Here is a 22,228-nt window from a genome sequence, read left to right on the forward strand (position 1 = left end):
GTTCTTGAAAGCATAAATTGCGGTTCAAGTACAAGATGAATGGTCTCTTCCTCATTAATTATCTAGAAGAGGGAGTGACGTCTACTTGGGTGATAATGTTCCCTCTTACATGACTGTCTTTGAATCGGTAAAAATTTGATAAAAACCTAAACATTTTTGTTTACAAAGCGGCCTCTCGCTTTGATCCGACAGTCCGAGAGAAGGCATTATGGAGGAGAATACTATGCTCTTCGTGCAACTCTCGTTTGTAATAGAGGGCTCTGTCTCAAACTCTCTACGAGCGCCAGCTATACGTCGGCTAGCTGGAGAACCTTCTTCCCACAGTAAAATGTGTAGATCCTTAGCAGGCGAAAGTCTCAGTGAAAAGGTTATTTTCGACTGATTGTGCAAAAATGATTTTTTTTTTTTCCTTTACACACACGCATATGTTATGCTGCTTTATTACACTTAACTATTTCTGACATGCCTTGCGTTTACCGATTTGATTACTCCTCTATATGACTCTATTTCAGCTACACAACTCATGTTTACATATCAGGTAAGCAACACAGCTCAAGCAAGAATGGTCGTCATCTTCACCTGAAATATATTTCATGCAACAGAACGTCCCGTAAACAAATGCGCATCACACACAGACACACACACACATATACACACACACACACACACACACACACACACACACACACACACAATCACACACACAAATAAAGGTGACTGCAAAATGACATAAGTAAGAGACACCATAAATTAATGCATTGTATAACTGACATGCACGAAATTTTCGTTTGAGCGTGCGTGACTGGTGTGTGTAGGTCTATTTCATCTCTTTTCATTTTATTTCATTTCTGACAATTGAATGTAACACAATGGCCCTATTAATAGGGTCTACCTGTAGAAGAGTGTTTGAACGGAAATTTACCTAAACCTCGGTATAATACTCTGTGTTTTCTTTGATGGCAATCATTAATAAAAATGATTCAAAGAATGATACATTGGTGAAATGTCTTCTACTTTCCTTTACTTTTATCATATCAGAAATTTTTATCATAGAGGGAGATCGAAAGTCTTTCCACATTGATTTTTTTTCTTTAATGATATGAAAAAAAAAAATCCCTGTGCAACTACAGTTTGCATTTTTTGCTCTTGAGAGCATCGATGTGTCAGCATTTATTTTTTTGTTATGGTCAAGCTTACCTCGAAAAACTTGATATGCAATAACTATACGTTAAGATCTATGACTGAATAAACACATTAAGTAGATGAATGAATATGACATGTTTATGAAGTAATGAATGAATAGATTAATTAAGGAAAGTATCATACAATGTATATTTATGTGTCAATACACACACGTATATAATATATATATATATATATATATATATATATATATATATATATATATATATATTATATAAAGAGATATAATGTAAACAAAGACAACGACATAGATAAATATTGCGCATGAGAGGAGTTCTAAAGAAATGAGTAGTGGATTTACTTGCATACCTGAAAACAACTAGCATAGTGTATGTACTACAGTGTACATGTCACAACAGATTGAAAACTGGAGCGAAGTCAGAGTCATATCAAGTCTAAATACAAAAACATTTTAGCCGTTTTACACAAAATGAAACTGCACAATCATATGAGATGAGTGTATAATATGTGTATATTTGTTTGTCACTATTATGCCTTATTTTTTATCGTACAACTAAAGATGCGTGTGCTTTGCATTATATAAAATGTGTCAAAAAAACTGAATCTACGATTACATTCTTTCCAAAAAGCAGATCGCATGATTATAGGCCTGCAAAGACAAATGGATGAAACATAACTTCTTGAAAAAAAGAATATATGTGTGTATAATATAATACAATTGTATGCTTGCATAATACGTGTAAGACATCATATTCCACAGATATGTATAGCCTTCTCTTTTCTTTCTCTACGGAGACGAAGACACAGAACATGCTAGTGACAATGACAACATATGGCATTGCCAGTGCTAATGATATTACGTAATGTGTACAATGCAAATACATAATGATATTTACACAAACATTATATTCAAGCGGATATATGGGTATGAAACGAATGATATCTCGTAGAAACATTACACAATCGGATGTTTACAGTGCACTATCTCATAGGTTTGAAGTTATTAAAAATTATTCCTTGCATCTATGTATGAATTGCGTATTTGATTGTTCTCATGAACGCCTGTTATAAATTTTCCTCCATTAGCTTCTGAGAGCACGTATCCAAGTGGTATCAGAGCATAGAAATATGTAATTTTCGTCAGCAACTATCCGAAAGTAATGATAGTAATATTCAATAAAAATGGTCTTCTTTATCCAGGGTTGTCTCTTCAGTGTTGAGACTGAAGCTTTACCAGATGGCCCTTCCAATATCATTACCCTATTCATAACGTTGTCAGGTACCCATTTATACCCTTGGGTCGACAGGAACATAGTGGGCAGTAAGATGTTGTCCAAGGACGTCAGGACTGGGCGGGAATCGAACTCGAGTCCTTCGACTGGGAGTCTAGAGTTTTATCCACTATGCCACAGCGCCCTCATAATGTTGTTGCTGTTAATCTACCAAGGACTTCTCAGTTTTCATGTACGAATCTTAATCATTATGCCCATTGCTTTCATCATCAAATAAATATAATCATTTTTTTTTTCTTTGCTGATCAGCTGCTTACAACTACATTATCAGGCAAAATTTCGTGCGAGCACACTATTTTCAGCCTTTGTTTCCTCTTCCTAACATGTTTGTTTCAGGATACATTATGTACATATCATATTATGGATTTGATACGTACGTCTGCAGAGTGACATACCAGGCATTAGGTACGATATTTTTAACATTACGACTGTTTGTGCAAACCATTACGTCTCACATAAATTGACTCATCACACTTGTGAGTCTATTTATCCCTGTAAAGGTATGAGCTAACGTTAATCTAGTGTTTGATTAAAAAAAAAAACAAACAAACAAAAAAAAAACCAGAAGAAGAAAGAGATGCGACATGCTATGCATTTATGGCAATATCACCTCGCTAAATATTCCAACTAACCGAACGAGTAGCAATCAAGCTGTTTAGAGGAACATTGCATGTAACTTCAATGTCTGAGATTAACAAACGCGTCCTATAACACTGAGAAGAATCCAAAATAGATGCTTAGAATAGGCAAGACCTTTTAAATAAAGCCTACAATGGTCATATGGTGCATTTAATAGATGACCGTGCATCACGAAATCAAGCAACAAGGTCATACGATCCGATTTACCGTGACGTTTTTATATTTTTCTGAAACATCAATGATTCTTGAGTATTCAAAAACAAATGAGATTTTTTACTTGTTTTGAAGACTTGTTTTGATTAGATTTAAGGATTCGGAGGGTGACAAAACCTTTAACCTTTCTTCATCTTCAACTCTATTAACTTTCGAAAGGATGATGGCATTGTATCGTTAGTTTCAGTCATGAATAGATGTATCATATGACATTGCAAACTTTCACTTTAGTTTGATCATTGATAATTCTTTCGCATGGTCGCTAAGCAGCTTTATTTCTTGTTCATTGTTTATGCACGCAGCACAGCTGTGTGGGATATAGCACTTGAATAGCCCTTGAATTCGGTGCTTCTTTTATCAATACACAATTTACCATGGTGGGTACTTTCTCTCCATTGTTTAGACGAGTAAGGAAAGTTCATTCGTATATTGTATTATATCTCATTTTAAAGCTCTTTCGAAATCTGCTCTGGACAAGAAAACCACATGTTGGTGTTTTCTGGTGTATAGGTCACATAGAACTGCTTCCGTATAAGATCGGTACGCACAACACATATAAGATAATTTATGTCTGTGACATTAACGTACATTTCCTCATTCACTTATGGTTTTGTGACAGCAATGCATTTTATTAAGCGTTCTGTTCACCGTTGCATACAATCCCTCTCACATTACTTTTTAGCTGACAAAGCTTTTTTCCTTTTTTTATTCACCCGTGTGTACAGTTCCTCACTGATCGGGCTCTTGGGATCGCGGCGCTCAGTTAAGTTATCAACTTCTCTCACATTAGGAATGTAATCGATGGAGTCTATATCACGATTAAGGATACAATACTCACCTGAGTCGAAATATTCAGGGTGATGTCGTCTGTTACTAGTTTTAGTGTTTTTAGGTGCCCCCGAATCTACCTTAAAGTAATAAACGTCTTCAGAAGGAGCAGCTGTTGCGCAACCTATGGTGGAACTGGCCTTACGTTCTTTTCTCTTAGAGTGAAGGTTAGGCTGAGGAATAGCAGAGATAGATCGATGAACTGGGTTGTGAGCTTGTGCTCTGTTGTTGTGGGAGGCACGATTGGTATGATCGTAGGCATTTTCACTTAAGTTATTTCTAGACTTGGAAAATTCACCAGATGGACATGGCTTTCCATACTCGTTTTCCTGCAGCTCCCCTTTGGCACGTCGAGACCCAGAGGCAATTCTGACATTCTGCCTCTCAGCGCAAACACCGTCAGAGCTTTTCGCAAAGTTTAGAGAGTTGTAACATGTGTCATCAAACATATGGGCTTCACCAGGGGATCTAGGGCCACTCTCTCTCACGCCAGGGTGGGTAGGGAACGAGCGATCCTCTGCTCCAGCGTCAGTACCGGTAGCGTTCAAGACGACATGATCGGCCGAGCTCGAATTTTGGTTGGGAGTGCCTACAGGATGCATTTCCACTTGCTGATTTGAAGCTTGTGAGGGCCTATGTCTGTTACTCAAAAAAATAAAAACAAATGATAACTTTAATGTAATAATCATAACGTAAATTCTCAAGGTTTGGTGGAAAATAAAAACAAATAATAACTATAATTTAAAGATCATACCGTGAATTCTCAAGATATGGTGGAAAATAAACATTATTAAATAATATCGATACTGGGTAAACACCTTTGTTACGCCTAAAATGCATGGTATGGTTGCAATCTAGTGGTATACTAACACTCGAAAGCATTTGATATTGCACTTATTCATGAAATGCCTACTACAGGTCTCTACACCCTGACAATTGATGGTATCCTGTCAACATATCAATGTATTTTAGAATTGACAGTACAATCATACACGTGCATTTTACGACGATAATAATTAGAGAAAATAAAAATGTCTGTGGATGGACCAAGAGCTTAGCTTCTCGCCACGATTCGCCCCCCCCCCCCCCACCACCTCCACTCAAAATCTCACCTTTTCTTGTCACGCTTGTACCAAGCCACGGAAAGGACGACAAGCAATATGAGAACGACGCACAGAAAGGTTCCCAGGGTGTAGAGACCTGTAGTAGGCATATTATCTATTCAAAGATGACCAGACAGTGAAGTTTAATGCATGAAATATAAATCTTGATCCAATGAAAACGAACAAACTGCTTTGACAGAATGTGAAGAGATTTCTAATCATAATTTTTATAATTATCTCCATGATTTTAGGATAATGACATAAGTACACAGATGAGACAACATATCAGTAATCCAATATATGATAAGAAATGTCCTTTTTCAATGTCTTATACTGCATCACATTTATCAGGGCAGAATAATTGCTGGCTTATTTATACAGGACTTAAGTAAAAACGCAAAATCTATGATAAACAGGTGATTGATCTCAGCTCACAAGAAGGTAAAGCAAGAGAGGGGGACATGATACTGTCATGAAAAAGAAATTAAAGTTACGTCACGGTAAATGAAATTTGTCTTTAAATCGTCGTCGGATATACAAAAAAAAAAAGATATAGGAAAGTAAAAAAAAAACTGAGAGATTGACTGGACCCTAAAAAGACTGAACAAGAAGCTCATCGGAAGAAATCATGATAACTCCACTTGTCTGTTGCAATATTGTCTCTTCTTCATGGGCTGTCATTCGTACCATACCCATTGACATATTGAACATGATGAAAATAAATGTAGATATTGTGCCTATCTCCTTCACAGCTGTCGTGTTACCATATTCTGTACTTTAGTCTTTATTTAGATTATCAAAATATGTAAATACTATAGTTCAGAAATGTAATTGGGGGCTTAGCAAGTAACAGTTTTGGACACAATAGGCAAGATCTTAACATAATTATTTAATGGTAATTGTATTTGAAGCCGGAAAAGCTCTCTCAAAAGAGGATTGATCCTTGAGGGTTTTTTTTTTTTTTGGCAGTAGATTACTATTAAGTCATAAAGAGAAACAATTTCAAATGGTTCTGCTTTGTTTTTGCTTGTTTTTCATAAAGAAACCTGCAAATGCATACATTTGACTTGATAACTTGAACTCATAGATTATAACACACTTAGTGTGCTCCTTGCAATATACTCACTTGAAGTGCCTTTTATATTTGTTGGAGGCGTTGTGCCGATTCTGGCATAGTGACACTCATTATCTGTAACAGAACCACACAAATACTTCGATTGTACCAAGGGAACTATAGTACAACAAGAAGCTGACAGATTTCTCTGACAAAGTGTTCAAATTTGACACACTTTTATCAAATGCATCGTGTAGATTAGTTCTCTCACCTGCAGCAAAAGGATACGTCCCTCTGATAGTTTGACCGTGGATAACATCAGCACATATTGTACACCCACTTTTTGGTTTGGTACTTTGATTTTCGAAGGAAATGTTACAAAGGAGACGTATCATTATTGATATGGACATTCAAAAGCAGTTAAAGCGTTATACGACACTTGCAAAACAGTATAATGATGCGTGCTCATTTTAGGTGCACACTCCATTATGATATAACGAATCCGGACCAAGAACAGTATAGGCTTATCTTACAGAGGCACCTCCTTGGTTTTAGCGTATGTGTGGGAAGAAGGGCATGCGAGCGGGGGGGGGGGGGGGCTTTTTGTAATCTTTTTCATTATCATTCTTTTTTGGTAGTAAGCCTATTTTGACAGTTATCTGGCAGTTGTAGAATAAGTGCAACCATGTCCTGAAAGAAATGAAATTTCTCTTTGTTGCACCTCATTTCTATTTATTTATCCATCTATTTATTCATTTGTGTATTTGTTTATTTATTTATTTGTTTGTTTATTTATTTATTTTACCTAATTCATTCATTCATTCATTTATTCATTCATTCATTCATTTATTCATTCACTTTCTGATTTCCCCAATGTTGAAGTAAAACGATTCTTTTTTTTTTCTATTTATGGAGGAGAGGGGGTGGCCATTGGATTCGCGGTGCCAGCCGTCAGGTGGTAGAATCATCGACACCAAGCAGCACGATATCTGTTCTTCACGTAATCAGTGTGATCTTACTGTCTCTTACTAAACTATCACCTATAAACTTAAAAGGGGGGGGGTGATTCTTTTATTATTCATAATGACATACTGTAAGATGACTTTGTAAATCAGACCGTTTCGTGCACTATCGACTGCCTGGCAAGACGGGACTGACGAGTTCCAAACCGGGAAGTAAGTCGACCATCCGGGTAGTCTCACACACAAAAGGTTCGCGCTGCTGATACGGAAGAAACTCTGACTACAGGGGAGAGTCATGTCGGATCCAATGTTCGTAATGTCAGAATCCCAATAACCATTACACACGGGACCAGGATGCTTCCAAAATCCGACAGACACTGTCGTAAAAAAAAAAAAGAGAAAAGTTGAAATTTGAATGTACTATCATTTTTATACAAAACACTACATCTTGTTGATATAATAATTTTTGATATTCTATACTGTTTTCGTATATTATTTTATATTATTCTATTTTTTATTTTCTAACATGCTATGTTTATTTTTTTGTAAGATAAGTTTACCACAAAAAGATATATAAAAACAGTACTAAGAAAAGATTTTGTATCGTCACCTAAAAATCATTTACTTCCGCTGTCGCCGTCATTTCTGACGTAACCCTCATGACAATAATCCAGACCTCCTTTTTATGTCCAAGCTTTGTGATACGATCGTCCAAGTGAACATTGACCCTATACCCGTGTGATCACTATGCTCGACCGATAGGCCTATCATGACTGAAAGAAATACCTGCCAACTTAAACCCATAAGTAGCAACTGTTGGGATTTGTCAATGCAATACACACACATGTATTGTAATTCGGCTTTTCCCACCACGTTTAAGTTTCTTATCAGCCGTATTATCGGCGATGGTTTGCTTATACAGTTATTATAATCATAATGTTCTTTGAAGGACTAAGAAATACAGGACTGTATCTCAGAAGTAAGTGATAAAGCAATAGGGTAACACAGTCTGAAAACCAGTGCGAATATGACGTGTTATCAACATGATCATAAACTAATAATGCTAATTAAAGAGAATAATGAGAATAGGACAATTTCTTGATGACATTGGTCAAATGTTTTTGATACTCACGGTTATACAAACAGTGAACTTCCTGGCCTGGTTTTGCCTCGATTTGAGGTGTCCAAGAATGACTGTAGCTCAAGCTGGAAATAAAGTGGGCATACTCCTCTGATTGATAACATATGCAGTTCTTTTCATTAACAATAGCGATGTCATGACTTCCATTTTTCCCTCTACATGTAGACACACACTCTTCATCAGAATAAACGTTAAAACAGGAAACATCCAAATCCTGAAAAGTACGACGATCGCCTGCGTAGCATCCGAGAAATCCAGGTTCTGCAAAAATACAAAATGACATACTAGATAATATCTGCAAGCGATCTCTTTGTATGAATGGTCACTAATCAACTTCATAAATTCCCGATAGTTTAAGTGGTATAAATCACCAGTAACTTTCAGACGTACTATAGATAAGTTACTTTTTAGCACCATTAGCATCTACACATAACATGTTAATCCATGAAGATTTAAGCTACGAACGGACTAATCAAGTCTTAATGAAGGAGAAGCTTTGCAACATTATTACCAAAGGGAAGAGGAGGATGAGAGTATGTAAGAAAATCATCAGACACAAATCTTGAATTCAAATCAACTATATTTGTATATAAATTGCAGTCCCTCTAATCCTGGCGATAAAACTCGTCATTGCAGTTTTAAATCGAAATTCTCTGTTGAAGAATTGAATTTGTTCGCCCTGTTCAGCTATGAAGAATGTGTCAATCGGCTTGTGCCGAAAGGGTGGGTTGGGTGGTGGCGCGTCGCGTTAATGGGAACACCACCCTTCGTCCAAAGCCCCCCCCCCCCCCCCCCGGTTTTGCCGAAAGGGTGCGTTGGGAGCGTTGGGTCGCGTCGCGTTGACTGGAACCCCACCCTTCGTCCAAAGCCCCCCCCCCCCCCCCGGTTTTGCCGAAAGGGTGCGTTGGTACTTTTTCTCATGTAATATTAAAAGACGAGTTTTGAATTTATATTTAACCTTCAAGCAACCATTTCAAAGAGGCTATCGTCCGGATCGGTTTACACTCTATTACCACTTGGTCTACAGGCAGTTGGTCTAATAGACTGTTTAATATCAGTTGGTCTAATAACCGGTTGGTCTAGTCATCATTTCGTCCAATTAGGCCCTACTGTTTGGTCTAATTGTTATTTGGTTTAATTACTATTTGGTCTACAGTCAATTCGTCTAATAATAGCCATTTGGTCTATTTTTGGTCTAACACCAATTTATATCATCAAATACCGATTTGGTCTATTATGAGTTGGTCTAATTCCATTTCGTCTAATCATCAAATGGTCTAAAATAAAACCAAATTTGTCCAATATAAATTTGGTGTACACATCGTTAATTTTGGTCCATTGCCCAGTTGGTCTAGCCTCTGTCTATCATCATATAGTCTACACCCATTTAGTCTAATAACCATTGATCTTATTGTCATTTGGTCTAATAGCCAGCCTCCTGGTCTAATCAGGTATCATTTGGTCCAATCATCGTTTCGTCTATGTGACCAACTGGGCTATTTTTTTTTTTTGGGGGGGGGCCCTTCTTATTGATGTGTACACCAAATTTATATTGGACAAATTTGGTTTTATTTTAGACCATTTGATGATTAGACGAAATGGAATTAGACCAAAAATAGACCAAATGGCTATTATTAGACGAATTGACTGTAGACCAAATAGTAATTAAACCAAATAACAATTAGACCAAACAGTAATTGGACGAAATGATGACTAGACCAACTGGTTATTAGACCAACTGATATTAAACAGTCTATTAGGCCAACTGGCTGTTGACCAAGTGGTAATAGAGTGTAAACCGATCCGGACGATAGCCTCTTTGAAATGGTTGTTTGAAGGTTAAATATAAATTCAAAACCCGTCTTTTAATATTACATGAGAAAAAGTACCAACGCACCCTTTCGGCAAAACCGGGGGGCTTTGGACGAAGGGTGGGGTTCCAGTCAACGCGACGCGACCCAACGCTCCCAACGCACCCTTTCGGCAAAACCGGGGGGGGGGGGGACTTTGGACGAAGGGTAGTGTTCCCATTAACGCGACGCGCCACCACCCAACCCACCCTTTCGGCACAAGCCGTGTGAATCTGTCAAACGGAGAGTAGTTTTGTTCGGCGCGTCAACTGCTTCATCATGATGAAACTTGTTCGCCTTTTAATTGGAAATCATAACGTTAAAGGGGATGGCTAGTAACCGAGCATTACTTGAATATGAGACCATTCTGAAGCAAATAATTTTCACACAATAATAGATATATAATGTACTCTTAAATGAATCCCACAAGAATTGGAACAATCATCCCCCAGCATTCCCACTGATTCCCACTGATCAGTTACTAGCCATCCCCTTTAAAGAGAAGCGATCAGATGGATAAACCGAGCTTGAAATTAAAAAAAAAAAAAAAAAAAAAAAAAAAAAAAACCTCTCCACTTCAACCGTATAGTACACGCCGTCTTACAAAAACCGTTGGAAAACATTATATAGTCGCATGAGCTATTGCGTTTAAATTTGTTTTGTTGGAGATTTAACTACAAAAAATGCTCATAGCAAACAAAAAGAGAAAATATCTTATACAATCTGTGAAAGAGAGTAATCTATTCTATTATATTTACCGCCAAATAGACCCGATTTTATTTTGCAATGGCAAGTGTCTTTGTTGATTATGTTTATAGTGTGATTATATTGTCTGGGAAAAGTCCACAGTATCCTTGTTTCGTTGTAAATAAGTATATAAAAGACACGTTCGACACCATAGAAGATGATTTTTTTCCACTTCATTTCCCAAACTATTTCACGCAAACGGTAAACAATTCAATCAGATAAATATCAATATAGAGATAAAGTATTCGGTTTTGTCATTTACATGAAGTCAAGCGTCTTGAAGGTTAGGCATTGATACAAACAGTATGCCATTTCAAAGCAACGCACAAGAGGTGCGTTTTATACACGTTATACAGCCGAAACAAAAAGTCTTTATAATTCCGACAGGAGGTATCTTATGCGATCCCTCCTTCTATTTTGGTATGTATTAGTGTGTCATAAGTCACCCAACTCTTCTTCTTCCATTAAAAGTATTTTGTATTGGCTTTGAAGTCTACTATTTTATTACAGACATGTGGTAACATGGTACATACAAACCAGTAACTTCCTGAAAAATGAATGAATAAAGGAATATAATTCACATCCCTTACACTCTTCTTTTTCCATCTTACCTCGGCACCTGATTCTCACAGCGCTGTTCGAGTTACACTCATTGTCCTTAGGTACACGTAGGCAATCTTTTAAACTTGCACTCCGACATTGATAACCTGAAGTATGATAAACATTTCTTCATATCACTGTAAAATTGGCATAGAAGAATCGGGGATATGAGGGAAAGAACACAAGAACACATTGCACTGATCGCTGTCAAGACTTAACTCGAGTATGTCCAACCTTGTTGTTAAAAAGTGTGCAATTCTATTTCGGTGCATTAAAGAGGTTTTTAAGATAATCATCTGTTATTCCGTTTTGCATCTGCATTCAAGATATGGAGTGAAAATATCAGTGATATATTCAGTGCATTATTAGTGCATACCTAACACTGCAGTTACCTTTATCAATCAAAAATCGTTGATTTGGAATAGGTTGAGCCAAATAATCTTTTACCGCTGGGAAGCCGAGCTCTCTGCAGACTAAATCAGCAGTTCTGAGGTTAAAGTTATCAAAACACACCAATCTGTCTGAGTCCAGGACCACCAAGCCATCCATGGGAGAGGGTCCGCCAACCAGTTTTACCGATGGTATTTCTTGAAAATAAAAGAGTATATATCCGTAAGGATTTGATAATCTTTTCTTAAGAATTAGTAATATTCTATATTATTAACTTTTTACCTTATGCTAACCTTTGTTTGCCAGAGAACTAATACTGTTAGCTTTAAAGTAGAAGTGAGCAGTGCAGTGTTGTTGTTTCATGTTTGATATGTAGTGGTTTTGTTTTTGAATATAGCATTTTGTATGTTTCTTTTGTGTCATGGCTCTTTATACTTTTTACTTATATTTCAAAAGCTAGATTATAATATCATTATCAATACTTTTACCCTTAATTAATTTTTCCTTTCGACTGTACAGGTTTATATTTAATGTTGTGTTTGGGTCTGCCTTTTGAAGAAGGATTAATACTGATGATTCCGTTACTACAATCCCGAATGACCGACAATATGGCTCCCAAGATGGGAAAATGAACTATTCGGGCTAGTATTATTCGTTTGACCTGTGAGTGTAAATTGTGCGACATGTTGGCGTAGATGCTAAAACTTGTCTTGCAGGCCTATTTTCACGAAACTTGTCTTATCATGATTATAACATCATCAGAAACGGCTGCAACCATGATCATCAAGGATCATGCATTTACCATGCTTTAAAACAAATATTTGATGAAGATATTTTCAACAAGTCCCTTAGGTGGGAAAGGGGTTATATCCCCTCCAAATCCTTTCCCTGCTCAGTTGCTTCTCCTTTACGAAGATATTCTTGGTGTTATGCCCCCACCCAGGCGCGCCGGAAGCAGTTTTGGATTTTGGGGGGGGGGGGGGGCAAATATTGGAGGGGGCTCACACACACACACACACACACACACACACACACACATCTCTCTCTCTCTATATATATATATATATATATATATATATATATACATATGTGTGTGTGTGTGTGTGTGTGTGTGTATATGTATATATATATATATGTATATATATATATATATATATATATATATATATATATATATATATATGTAATGTGGCGTACGGTGGGTCGAAACATTGGGTGTGGGCACCTTGTGGAAAAGTAATTTTGACGGTGTGTATGCATGTGCGTATATGCGTGCGCAATAATGGGACTACAATACATTACGGAATGTGATACATTCAACAACGCAGTCATTGAGCAACATTGTAAGTTTTCCTTACATGGATTATGGAATGACGGTGTGAAACGACAAATTATATACTGTCAGCAACATCAGGAGAATTGCATAACAATAAAATGCGAACGAGCGGAGCGAGAGAGCTTGAAAATTTTGACATTTTACAGTCCCAAAACTGCTGTTTGTAGCTATATCTTTCGCTTTGGAAATTAAGGGGGAGGCATCGGGCGCAACTGCTGGCAATTACTGGCGGCAACATTAGGAGAATGGCATAACCATTCAATGCGAGCGAGCGAAGCGAGCGAGCTTGAAAATTTTGACATTCTACAGTCCCGAAACTGGCGTTTGTAGCTATATCTTTCGCTTTGGAAATTAATGGGGGCGCATCGGGCGCAACTGCTGGCAATTACTGGCTGCAACATTAGGAGAATGGCATAATGATTCAATGCGAGCAAGTGAAGCGAGCGAGCTTGAAAATTTTGACATTCTACAGTCCAAAAACTGCCGTTGTGGTAGCTATGTTTTTCGCTTTGGAAATTAAGGGGGAGGCGCACCGGGCTCAACTGCTGGCAATTACTTGCTGCAACGTTAGGAAAATGGCATAACGAATAAATTTGACGATTAATTTTGACATTTTACAGTCCCCAAACTGCCGTTTGTAGCTATATATATATTTTTTTTTTCAGCTTTGGAAATTAAGGGGGGGGCGGCCCAGGCGTAACTGCTGGCAATTACTGACAGCAACATTAGGAGAATGGCATAGCGATTAAATGCGAGCGAGCGGAGCGAGCGAGCTTGGAAATTTTGACATTTTACAGTCCAAAAACTGCCGTTTTTAGCTATGTTTTTTTCGCGTTTATTCATTTATATACATATCTATCTTATTTTATCTATTTTTCATTTATTTGTGTATTTATTTATTTATTTTTTTTTTTTTGGGGGGGGGGGCTTTTGGGGGGGGGGGGCAAAATGCGTTTTGCCCCCCCCCCCCACTTTTTGGATTGGGGGGGAGGGGGGCGGCCGCCCCCCCCCCCCCACTTCCGGCGCCTATGCCCCCACCTCCCCTTCCCCATTCTGAAAACGGATGGACACCTCTCCTGTCACATAAAATTGATATAAATTATAAAGTTATGGAAGTTTACGATTAGTTATCCGTTCTAAGTTATTATATTTAAGGGCAAGAATTCCTTTTTAAATTGTGTATTTTGGCCTTAGTTGGTATAATGCTGTTCTAGATTTAAATCAATCAATGTACTGTTATAAAGAGTGCTATTGTTTGAATAATAATTTCTCTTTCTTGTTACAAGTGAGGCAACAAGCTCTCTTGTTACATGAGCAAATGTTCATTCTGAATGAGTTTTCACTCATTTTTCTTCCTGATTTGAGAAAGTGAACAAAAAGTAGATGACCTAAAAGAAGCGAGAAATGGGTAGGTGTGCATGTAATCCAAATCGGCGAGGTCTCCACTTTTTCTCACGACGGAAATGCGCTGCTCTTTCTCCGTATTCCAAAAATGAAGCAACCCCCTTATAAAAAGAGGAAAAAATCCTGTATAAGACTACGAAAGGTTGAATAATATCTATGATTTTAGTACTCGCATGTAATAGAAACATAAATATGACAGAGAAATATTACTAAGAACTACAAGACCATGTATTTTTTTTTCGCAAAAAGACACTAGAGTTTCCTGTGTAGGTAGAATTCGAGGAATCAAAGATTGGTCAGGTTCTAATAAAAGCACGCCTGTACTACAATTTCGTGTTATATCCTCAGTAAAGTCATGTTCAAATCTGCTAGTATTTCTCAGAAAAAAATAAGACAATGTAAGATTGATAAGAAATAGTTTTGTACGTGTTGTTCATGAAAAAGCGTGGAAATAGTGTGTTAACAACAATAGATACTTACTAGTATTTTTTACAAGCCCATGTATATAATACTTACCCTCGTAACACGTTGCGTTTATCTTCAAATTTACTCTATCTCTATCGTATGTACCATTTGCACGCACTTCGGTCACATGTGTCAGTGATAAAACGGAGACTGTTTTATCCACAGGCCCAGTTATAAATGTTCTGTTGGATATCACATCCTGAATATGAAGTCTCGTCCATGTATCCTTGATAGACTGAACTTCAATGAGAAATCGCCGTCCTGGAGGGGCCTGTATAACCCAGCTATTGTTGGCGATGTATTCTCTATCACACCATATGTCGAGGGTTAGTGGCCTCCCCGGGCATTTGAGAGTATAATCTGCAAGCACAATGAATAAAAGATTGACATTACGGAACAATCATATTTGAACAGCGTCTTATCATTTACATTCATTGTGTAAGAGAGAAATTATTGTATTGTCTTATACTGTATAAGAAAGTTTACAGTCTGTACCAATGTCCGGGGCTAGTGCATTAAACAAATGTCTCCCAGTTGATTCGAGTGTCAAACTATTAAGATAAAGCGTTAAAAGCAATGTTAGGAATACAAGGTGCAATATTATGTGATTTCTTTTTTCTCACAATAATGCATGCATCACCTTTAAAAAAAAAGACTTGAGAAGAAAGAAATATCTGCGAGAACATTCTTAAACAAATTACCCCAACCATCATCACCACCACCACCACTAAAAAAAAAATAAAAAATAAAAAATAAATAAAGAAAAGATACGTACATGTCGTGTTGCTTTTCGTGGTTGAGGAAGTGAGCAACGGCTGGTAGAGAGAGAAACAGGCAATCAAAAACACCAAGGGAGACATTTTTTTATCTTTGTTTAATGACGAAAAATAAATTCCATATCAGTCCCTCTTTAGCCGTGTAATTAAAGAGTGACTCCAACTCGATGAAAGATATCTCTACACAAATTAATTCACTTCCAAGTGTAAAATGTGAAAGTATAATACGGTTGGAATGTTTTTCAAAGTGAAGACTTCCAATCCGCTGTGGGCAAGTTAAAAATTATCGGTGCTAAAACAACGTCACTGTTGGTGTTATTGGAGATGGCTGAGATTGCGTGCGCATCTATGCATGGCAACCCATACATCTGCCATACGCTATTGTGTTCAACTCTCTACTTGCTGGGAAGCATTCAAAACCCAGTTGCATTTTACGTGAGCGCACATGCTGATCAATCAACATAGACAGTCTCGTCTTACCGGGTACCCATTTATACTCCCGGATTGAGAGCGATAATGTGGACAAAGTGCCTTTCTGAAGTGAAAAACACATTGACCTGCTCCTTCCCATGGACTAAGCATAACTTTTATGAAATGTCTTTTGGTAATCGAATCTGTAACTTGGAAGTTATGGGGAAAGAGCTGTTTTTGTCAATAAATTTATCTTTATATCTAAAGTCCCTCTTCCTTGAAAATTCTCTGCTGAATTCTTACAACTTCTCGACAGTTTAATGAGAATTATGCAGTTCAGTCCAGTCTTATCATTTATCAAATTATGAACACGGAATGATGCTTCACGTTCTAACTCTCTAGGGATTATGTCATTCGATCCTTTGCTTCTTTATTGGTTTTGTGTTGCTTATTTGGGTTTTTTTCCTGTTTATCATGATTACCTTTTCTATTTCATCTTTCTTGTTATTTCCTTTACAACTATATGAAAATCTAAAACAAAACTGATTATCATGCTTATATCTCTTCGTGAGAATTTTCAAGAAACATTGTCATGTACAGTACTTCGGCTTCTTCCAGTTACTTTCGATTTACTGGACTACATGTGATCAGTATTTGTCGAAGACATTAACTTTAATTGTTCACGTTCATGACGTTTTTGTCTCACGACAATCCTCACGACTGACAGATTGTTACTGTGTTTCAGTTTTGATATGAAATCCAAATTGCTGTTTATGAATTATTCAAACCTTGAGAGGCTTTAAGGAAGCAATGTGTGTGGAAGGCTGATTCACGTCTATTTATAGGGATGATAATGTTAATAGTATTGGTTGGAATGAGGATTCAGCTTTTAACTTTTTGCCATACTTAAAAACCAATTTGTCTCCCTCTACAGATGAAATTTGTGAGATCGCAACTGCTGATCATTACATGGCGTAATGAACAGATTAAAATATTATCTTCCTTCATCTGCATTATTAACTCTTTATTCTAGTTTGATACTACCTTATTTAAACTACGGGATCCTTGCTTGGGGTAATACATATCAGATATTACTTGATAAACTTTTTTTATTGCAAAAGAAAGCGCTCAGAATTGTTTTTTACCTAAATACTCGAGAACATACAGATCCTTTGTTTTCTGACCATAAAATACTAAAAATAAAAGATTTGTATGTGTTTCAACTTGGCCAGTTCATGTTTGATTATAACAGCAACTTTTTACCCAAAATATTTCACGACTCATTTCATCGAAACAGTCATGTACATAACTATCCTACGCGACGATCCGACGAATTCCATCTTCCATTAATGAGAACCGCACATGCCCAAAATACATTTCTTTATACAGGACCCAGACTTTGGAATAATCTAGATAATAGCTTAAAAGATTCCCCCAAATTCCTCACAGTTAAATACAAATTCAGAAAATACTTACTATCTACTTATAACTCTAGATAGTTTAAATTGCTTTAATTTATGCTTGAGGTTTCACCTGTCCTGATGTCGCAGCACTTGGCGTGGTCTGTATACAGACCTCTCTTCTCTCTTCTTTCCTCTTCCTTTACTGTCTTTTGTTCTCTTTTTTTATTGATTTTCAAAAACAAATCATACATAACATTAAAACAATCAAAGCAAAAAATAAAAATAAAAACAAAAATAAAACAAAACAAAACAAAACAAAAAAAGCAGCCATACCAAGTATTTCACAAATAGCAGTTGTCACCCATTTTCACAAATCATCTTAAAGCAAAATAATGTAGGATTACGAGAGATGTCCCAAGCAAACCGCCGACAAGCCCGCGAACATGCCTGCCGGACCGCCGCTCAATCCACCAGCACCAATTCGGGCCCCTGGCAGACTCCATTCTTTATTCGAGTGTTACATTTTTAGTTAAACATGACAAATCATCCACCCACAGTTACGATACTCTTTACTCGACCCTTCTTTCTTCATACACTTACGCAAACATGCATACCCACACACAATAATCAATATACAAAATGGAATCTGCCCACAGAGCCGATCGGGTTAGGCCGGAATAGAGAGAGCAGGAAACCCACCCAGCAGGCACACAAGGCCGCCAACGGAAAGCCGGAGTCATTCCCGAAACCTGCTGGCAGTATATACTGTATGTGACTCGCTGGAATGGAAGACAACCTAAAACAGCATAAACCATGTAAACAAATTTTGCATAATACTCATACAAAACCCAAATAAGTACATGTGTGTACTATTGTACATAACATTCTTTCAGGTTTAACAAATGATAAAATATCTCAACATCCATGTACCTACAATCCTAGTACAGTATACTAGTAGTAATCTAACTTACTAGTAAGGGAAAATTAAGGCAGTCCTTCTGTCTCATGAAAATTTGTACCCCATCCACATTAAGTGTCACTAACATGACACATACAGAATATGTACAATTTGTACTAAGAATATGAAAAATTGTGTTACATCTTGTTACAACTTATTGAAGATGAGGGGTTTTTCAATTTATAGATAAAGATACGAATACATGGCTACATGTATTTGACAATAGCAATTAAGCTTTCCTGTTTAACAAATTAATACAATGTCCCATAAAACATCATCCACAGACCTGTATGGGCAATGTAGCCTTAAAAACCAAAAAAGCTTTTGAATCACCCAATTCCACAGAACAGATAAAATAACCAACTTCTTGAATTATACATAATACAAAATTATGGCTGATTCTGCAGAAACATGTAAAATACATACACATTGTATACCATCAAAACATGCCAAGGTTAAAACTACTCATACAGACCCATGTGAGATGTCGTCTGCAAAACTAAAAATACTATTTACAGATCAAATCTCCATTTCCTGAAATGAATCGAAAGTTTGTTATTTCTTTTAGCAATATTATACTCAAGCTCCTTGTTGGCTATGACATACGATTTATAACCTTTAAAGCTTGGTGGTTTATTTTGAAATTTACAAATATAAACATAATATTTAAGTAAAAGAAAAATATATGTCAAAAATTTATCAGAATCAAAACCAAACATTTGTTCAAATAATGAAACATTTAGTGGCTTATTGATTTTCTGAGAGATAGCTTTAAGAGTATCCTCCCAAATGGGTTGAACTGAAGGACATTGAACAAAAATATGAATATAGGTTTCAGGGGCATTCTTACAAAATGAGCAATTGGGAGAATCTTTTCTTTTAATTTTATATAGAAAGTTATTCAAACCTATAGCTCTGTGAAATAGCTTAAAATAAAAAGATCGAATACGTGTATTTATGGTACATAAAAAGTTGTTCACATGAACCTTTTCCCAATTGATTTCTTCGGACTCTTGGAGGTCACTCCAAAATACAGTCTGTCTTTCTGGATAACATGTTTCTTGTATTATACTGTAAGCGAACTTTGGATTTTTTTTGAGTCTTTAAAAGTTTTGCTTTAATTTCCTCAAATATTTTGTCTGGAGTTAAATCAGAGGAAACAAACCAATCTTTTGGAATATTTTTCAATAAAAAATTGTATTTCCGCCTGTCCTTTTTGCTAATATCGTAATCCAAAATCAGTTCTTCAAATAATTTATAACCTGGATGGGGAGGGTTGAGTAGATCACTTATAAAGACAATACCTTTGTCTAACCAATCTTCATACAAGAAGTATTGTTTGGATTTTGAACGATTACTTCTGTTAAACCAAATGCATTGACAAGAACCAATTGCAGAAAAAGCTGTATTAAATTCATCTTTAACAATTTTTTCTCTAAAAATGTACCATGTTTGAAGAGATTCGGCTAATTGACTTGAGCCTAATTTGTTCAAAATACATGCAGGGGGATGTGCTTTCCACAATATATCTTTTCTACCACTAAAATCATCTAAAATACATAATTCAATAAATTTCCATATACTTTGATAGTTATCATCAAGAAGCATTGTGACCCGTGTCATTTTTTGTGCAATCGAAAACATGTATGGATCAATCATTTTTAAACCACCCAAAGAGTAATCATTACACAAGAGGTGTCTTTTGACCCTATCACTTCCACCACTCCATATGAATTTATATAGTATTGTGTTTATTTGTCTAAAAAATTTCTTTGGTATTTTTATACATAATACCGAAAAATAATACAGAAGTTGAGGCAGCAATAGGGTCTTTATAACACAGATCTTCCCGACCAGAGATAAATTTCTTACACGCCAACAATTCAAAATATTTTCAATGGATTTAAGCTTTGTCTTGTGGTTAAGATCATACAGATTACTTATGTTCAAAGAAAAATGAATACCCAGAGTTTTAAAAGTAGACTTATTCCATTTAAGACCTTTCTCCGAAAATGGAAATTTTTGAGAACCCTATAAAGAACCAATCCAAATTGCTTCTGATTTAGAGATGTTAAGCTTACAGCCAGAACTCTCAGAAAATGAACCAATAGTATCAAAAAGTGATTTAAACAAGTTTTGTGAACCGTCAATGAAACAAGTAGAGTCATCTGCTAGCAAAGAAATTTTCAAATCATTTTCGCCCACTGGGATACCTTTAATATTTAGGTTTTGTCTAATAGCAAGAGCCATAGACTCGATAACCAACAAAAACAGGTATGGGGATATAGGACACCCTTGGAAAATACCTCGTTCCATATTTATTGGTGTAGTCAAAATAGAAATGTCCATAATTTGAAACATAGCTTTTCCTACCTGAGTAAAATACTTTTATCCAATCAATAAATTTATCACTAAAATTAAACTTTCTCATTACCCGATACAAGTAATCATGCGAAACACTGTCAAAAGCTTTCTGAATATCAAGGAGAAGAATTGCTCCAGGAATTTGCTTTAAATCTGTATATTCTATTATATCAATAATTAAGCGAATGTTATTTCCAATATTCCTTCCTTTTAAAAAACCAGATTGATCTGGATGGATCAAATCCGAGAGACATTTTTTTAAACGATTTGCTAAAGTTTTGGCTAAAATTTTATAGTCTACTGTTAAAAGAGAAATTGGTCTGAAGTTTTTCAAAAAGGAATGATCTTTATCTTTTTTGGGAATCAAAGTAATGACTCCATTTCTTTGTGAACTAGACATTAGTCCAATCTGCAGGGAAAAATTAAACGAATCTAAAAGTAAATCATAAATGTCTTTCCAAAACACGATATAAAATTCTATGGGTAGCCCATCCAAACCTGGTGACCTGTTATGTTTCATTGAGGTAATTGTATCATACAATTCCTTCTTTGAAAGTGGTTTATCAAGAAAATCCTTATCAACTTCATTTAATTGGGGAATTTCAATAGAATTTAAAAAAACATCTTTTTCATCACCTAAATTGTTATCACATTGTTTTGAGTATAAGAGCTGATAAAATGAATAAATTTCTTCCAATATAGTGTCCTGCTTAACAACAATCTCATCATCATCATTCTTTAATTTAAAAATACTTTTCTTCTCTCCAGACCTCTTTTCTAAATTACAAAAATATTTTGAACTTTTTTCCCCTTCTTCAATCCAACGAATGCGCGAGCGAATAATTAAACCTTTGGTTTCTTCATCCAAAATATCATTTAAGGCTTGGGTTAAAAAATCCTTCTCATTAAGAAGCTCATCATCATTTAAGTCAACACTCAATTTTTTTTCTACCTCCTCTATTTCCCGCAGAAGTTTTCTTTTCACGAAATTCTTTTCTTTCTTTTTACGTGCACAGTATTCTATACAAATGCCGGTAATGGTACATTTAAGCGCATCCCATAAAATATTTGGATTACAATTACTTTTAAAATTAATAAGTTTAAATTCTTCAATGTTGTCCCTAATGA

General features: G+C 36.2%; 1 protein-coding gene and 1 pseudogene across 1 annotated transcript in view; both read right to left on the reverse strand.

Annotated features, from left to right (window-relative positions):
- Positions 1 to 3,979: 3,979 nt before the first annotated feature.
- The window catches only part of LOC140239873 (uncharacterized), a 137,580-nt gene continuing 119,331 nt past the window's right edge, over positions 3,980 to 22,228 (reverse strand). The window contains exons 7-10 of the mRNA XM_072319692.1: positions 7,411 to 7,632; positions 6,366 to 6,428; positions 5,249 to 5,354; positions 3,980 to 4,775 (exon numbers count right to left, since the gene is read on the reverse strand). Coding sequence (XP_072175793.1) covers positions 3,980 to 4,775; positions 5,249 to 5,354; positions 6,366 to 6,428; positions 7,411 to 7,632 — 1,187 coding nt within the window. The remainder of the gene's footprint in view (positions 4,776 to 5,248; positions 5,355 to 6,365; positions 6,429 to 7,410; positions 7,633 to 22,228) is intronic.
- Positions 19,010 to 21,052, reverse strand: LOC140239529 (uncharacterized; annotated as a pseudogene).

Source organism: Diadema setosum, chromosome 16, assembly GCF_964275005.1.
Source record: "Diadema setosum chromosome 16, eeDiaSeto1, whole genome shotgun sequence".
Taxonomy (NCBI): Eukaryota; Metazoa; Echinodermata; class Echinoidea; order Diadematoida; family Diadematidae; genus Diadema; species Diadema setosum.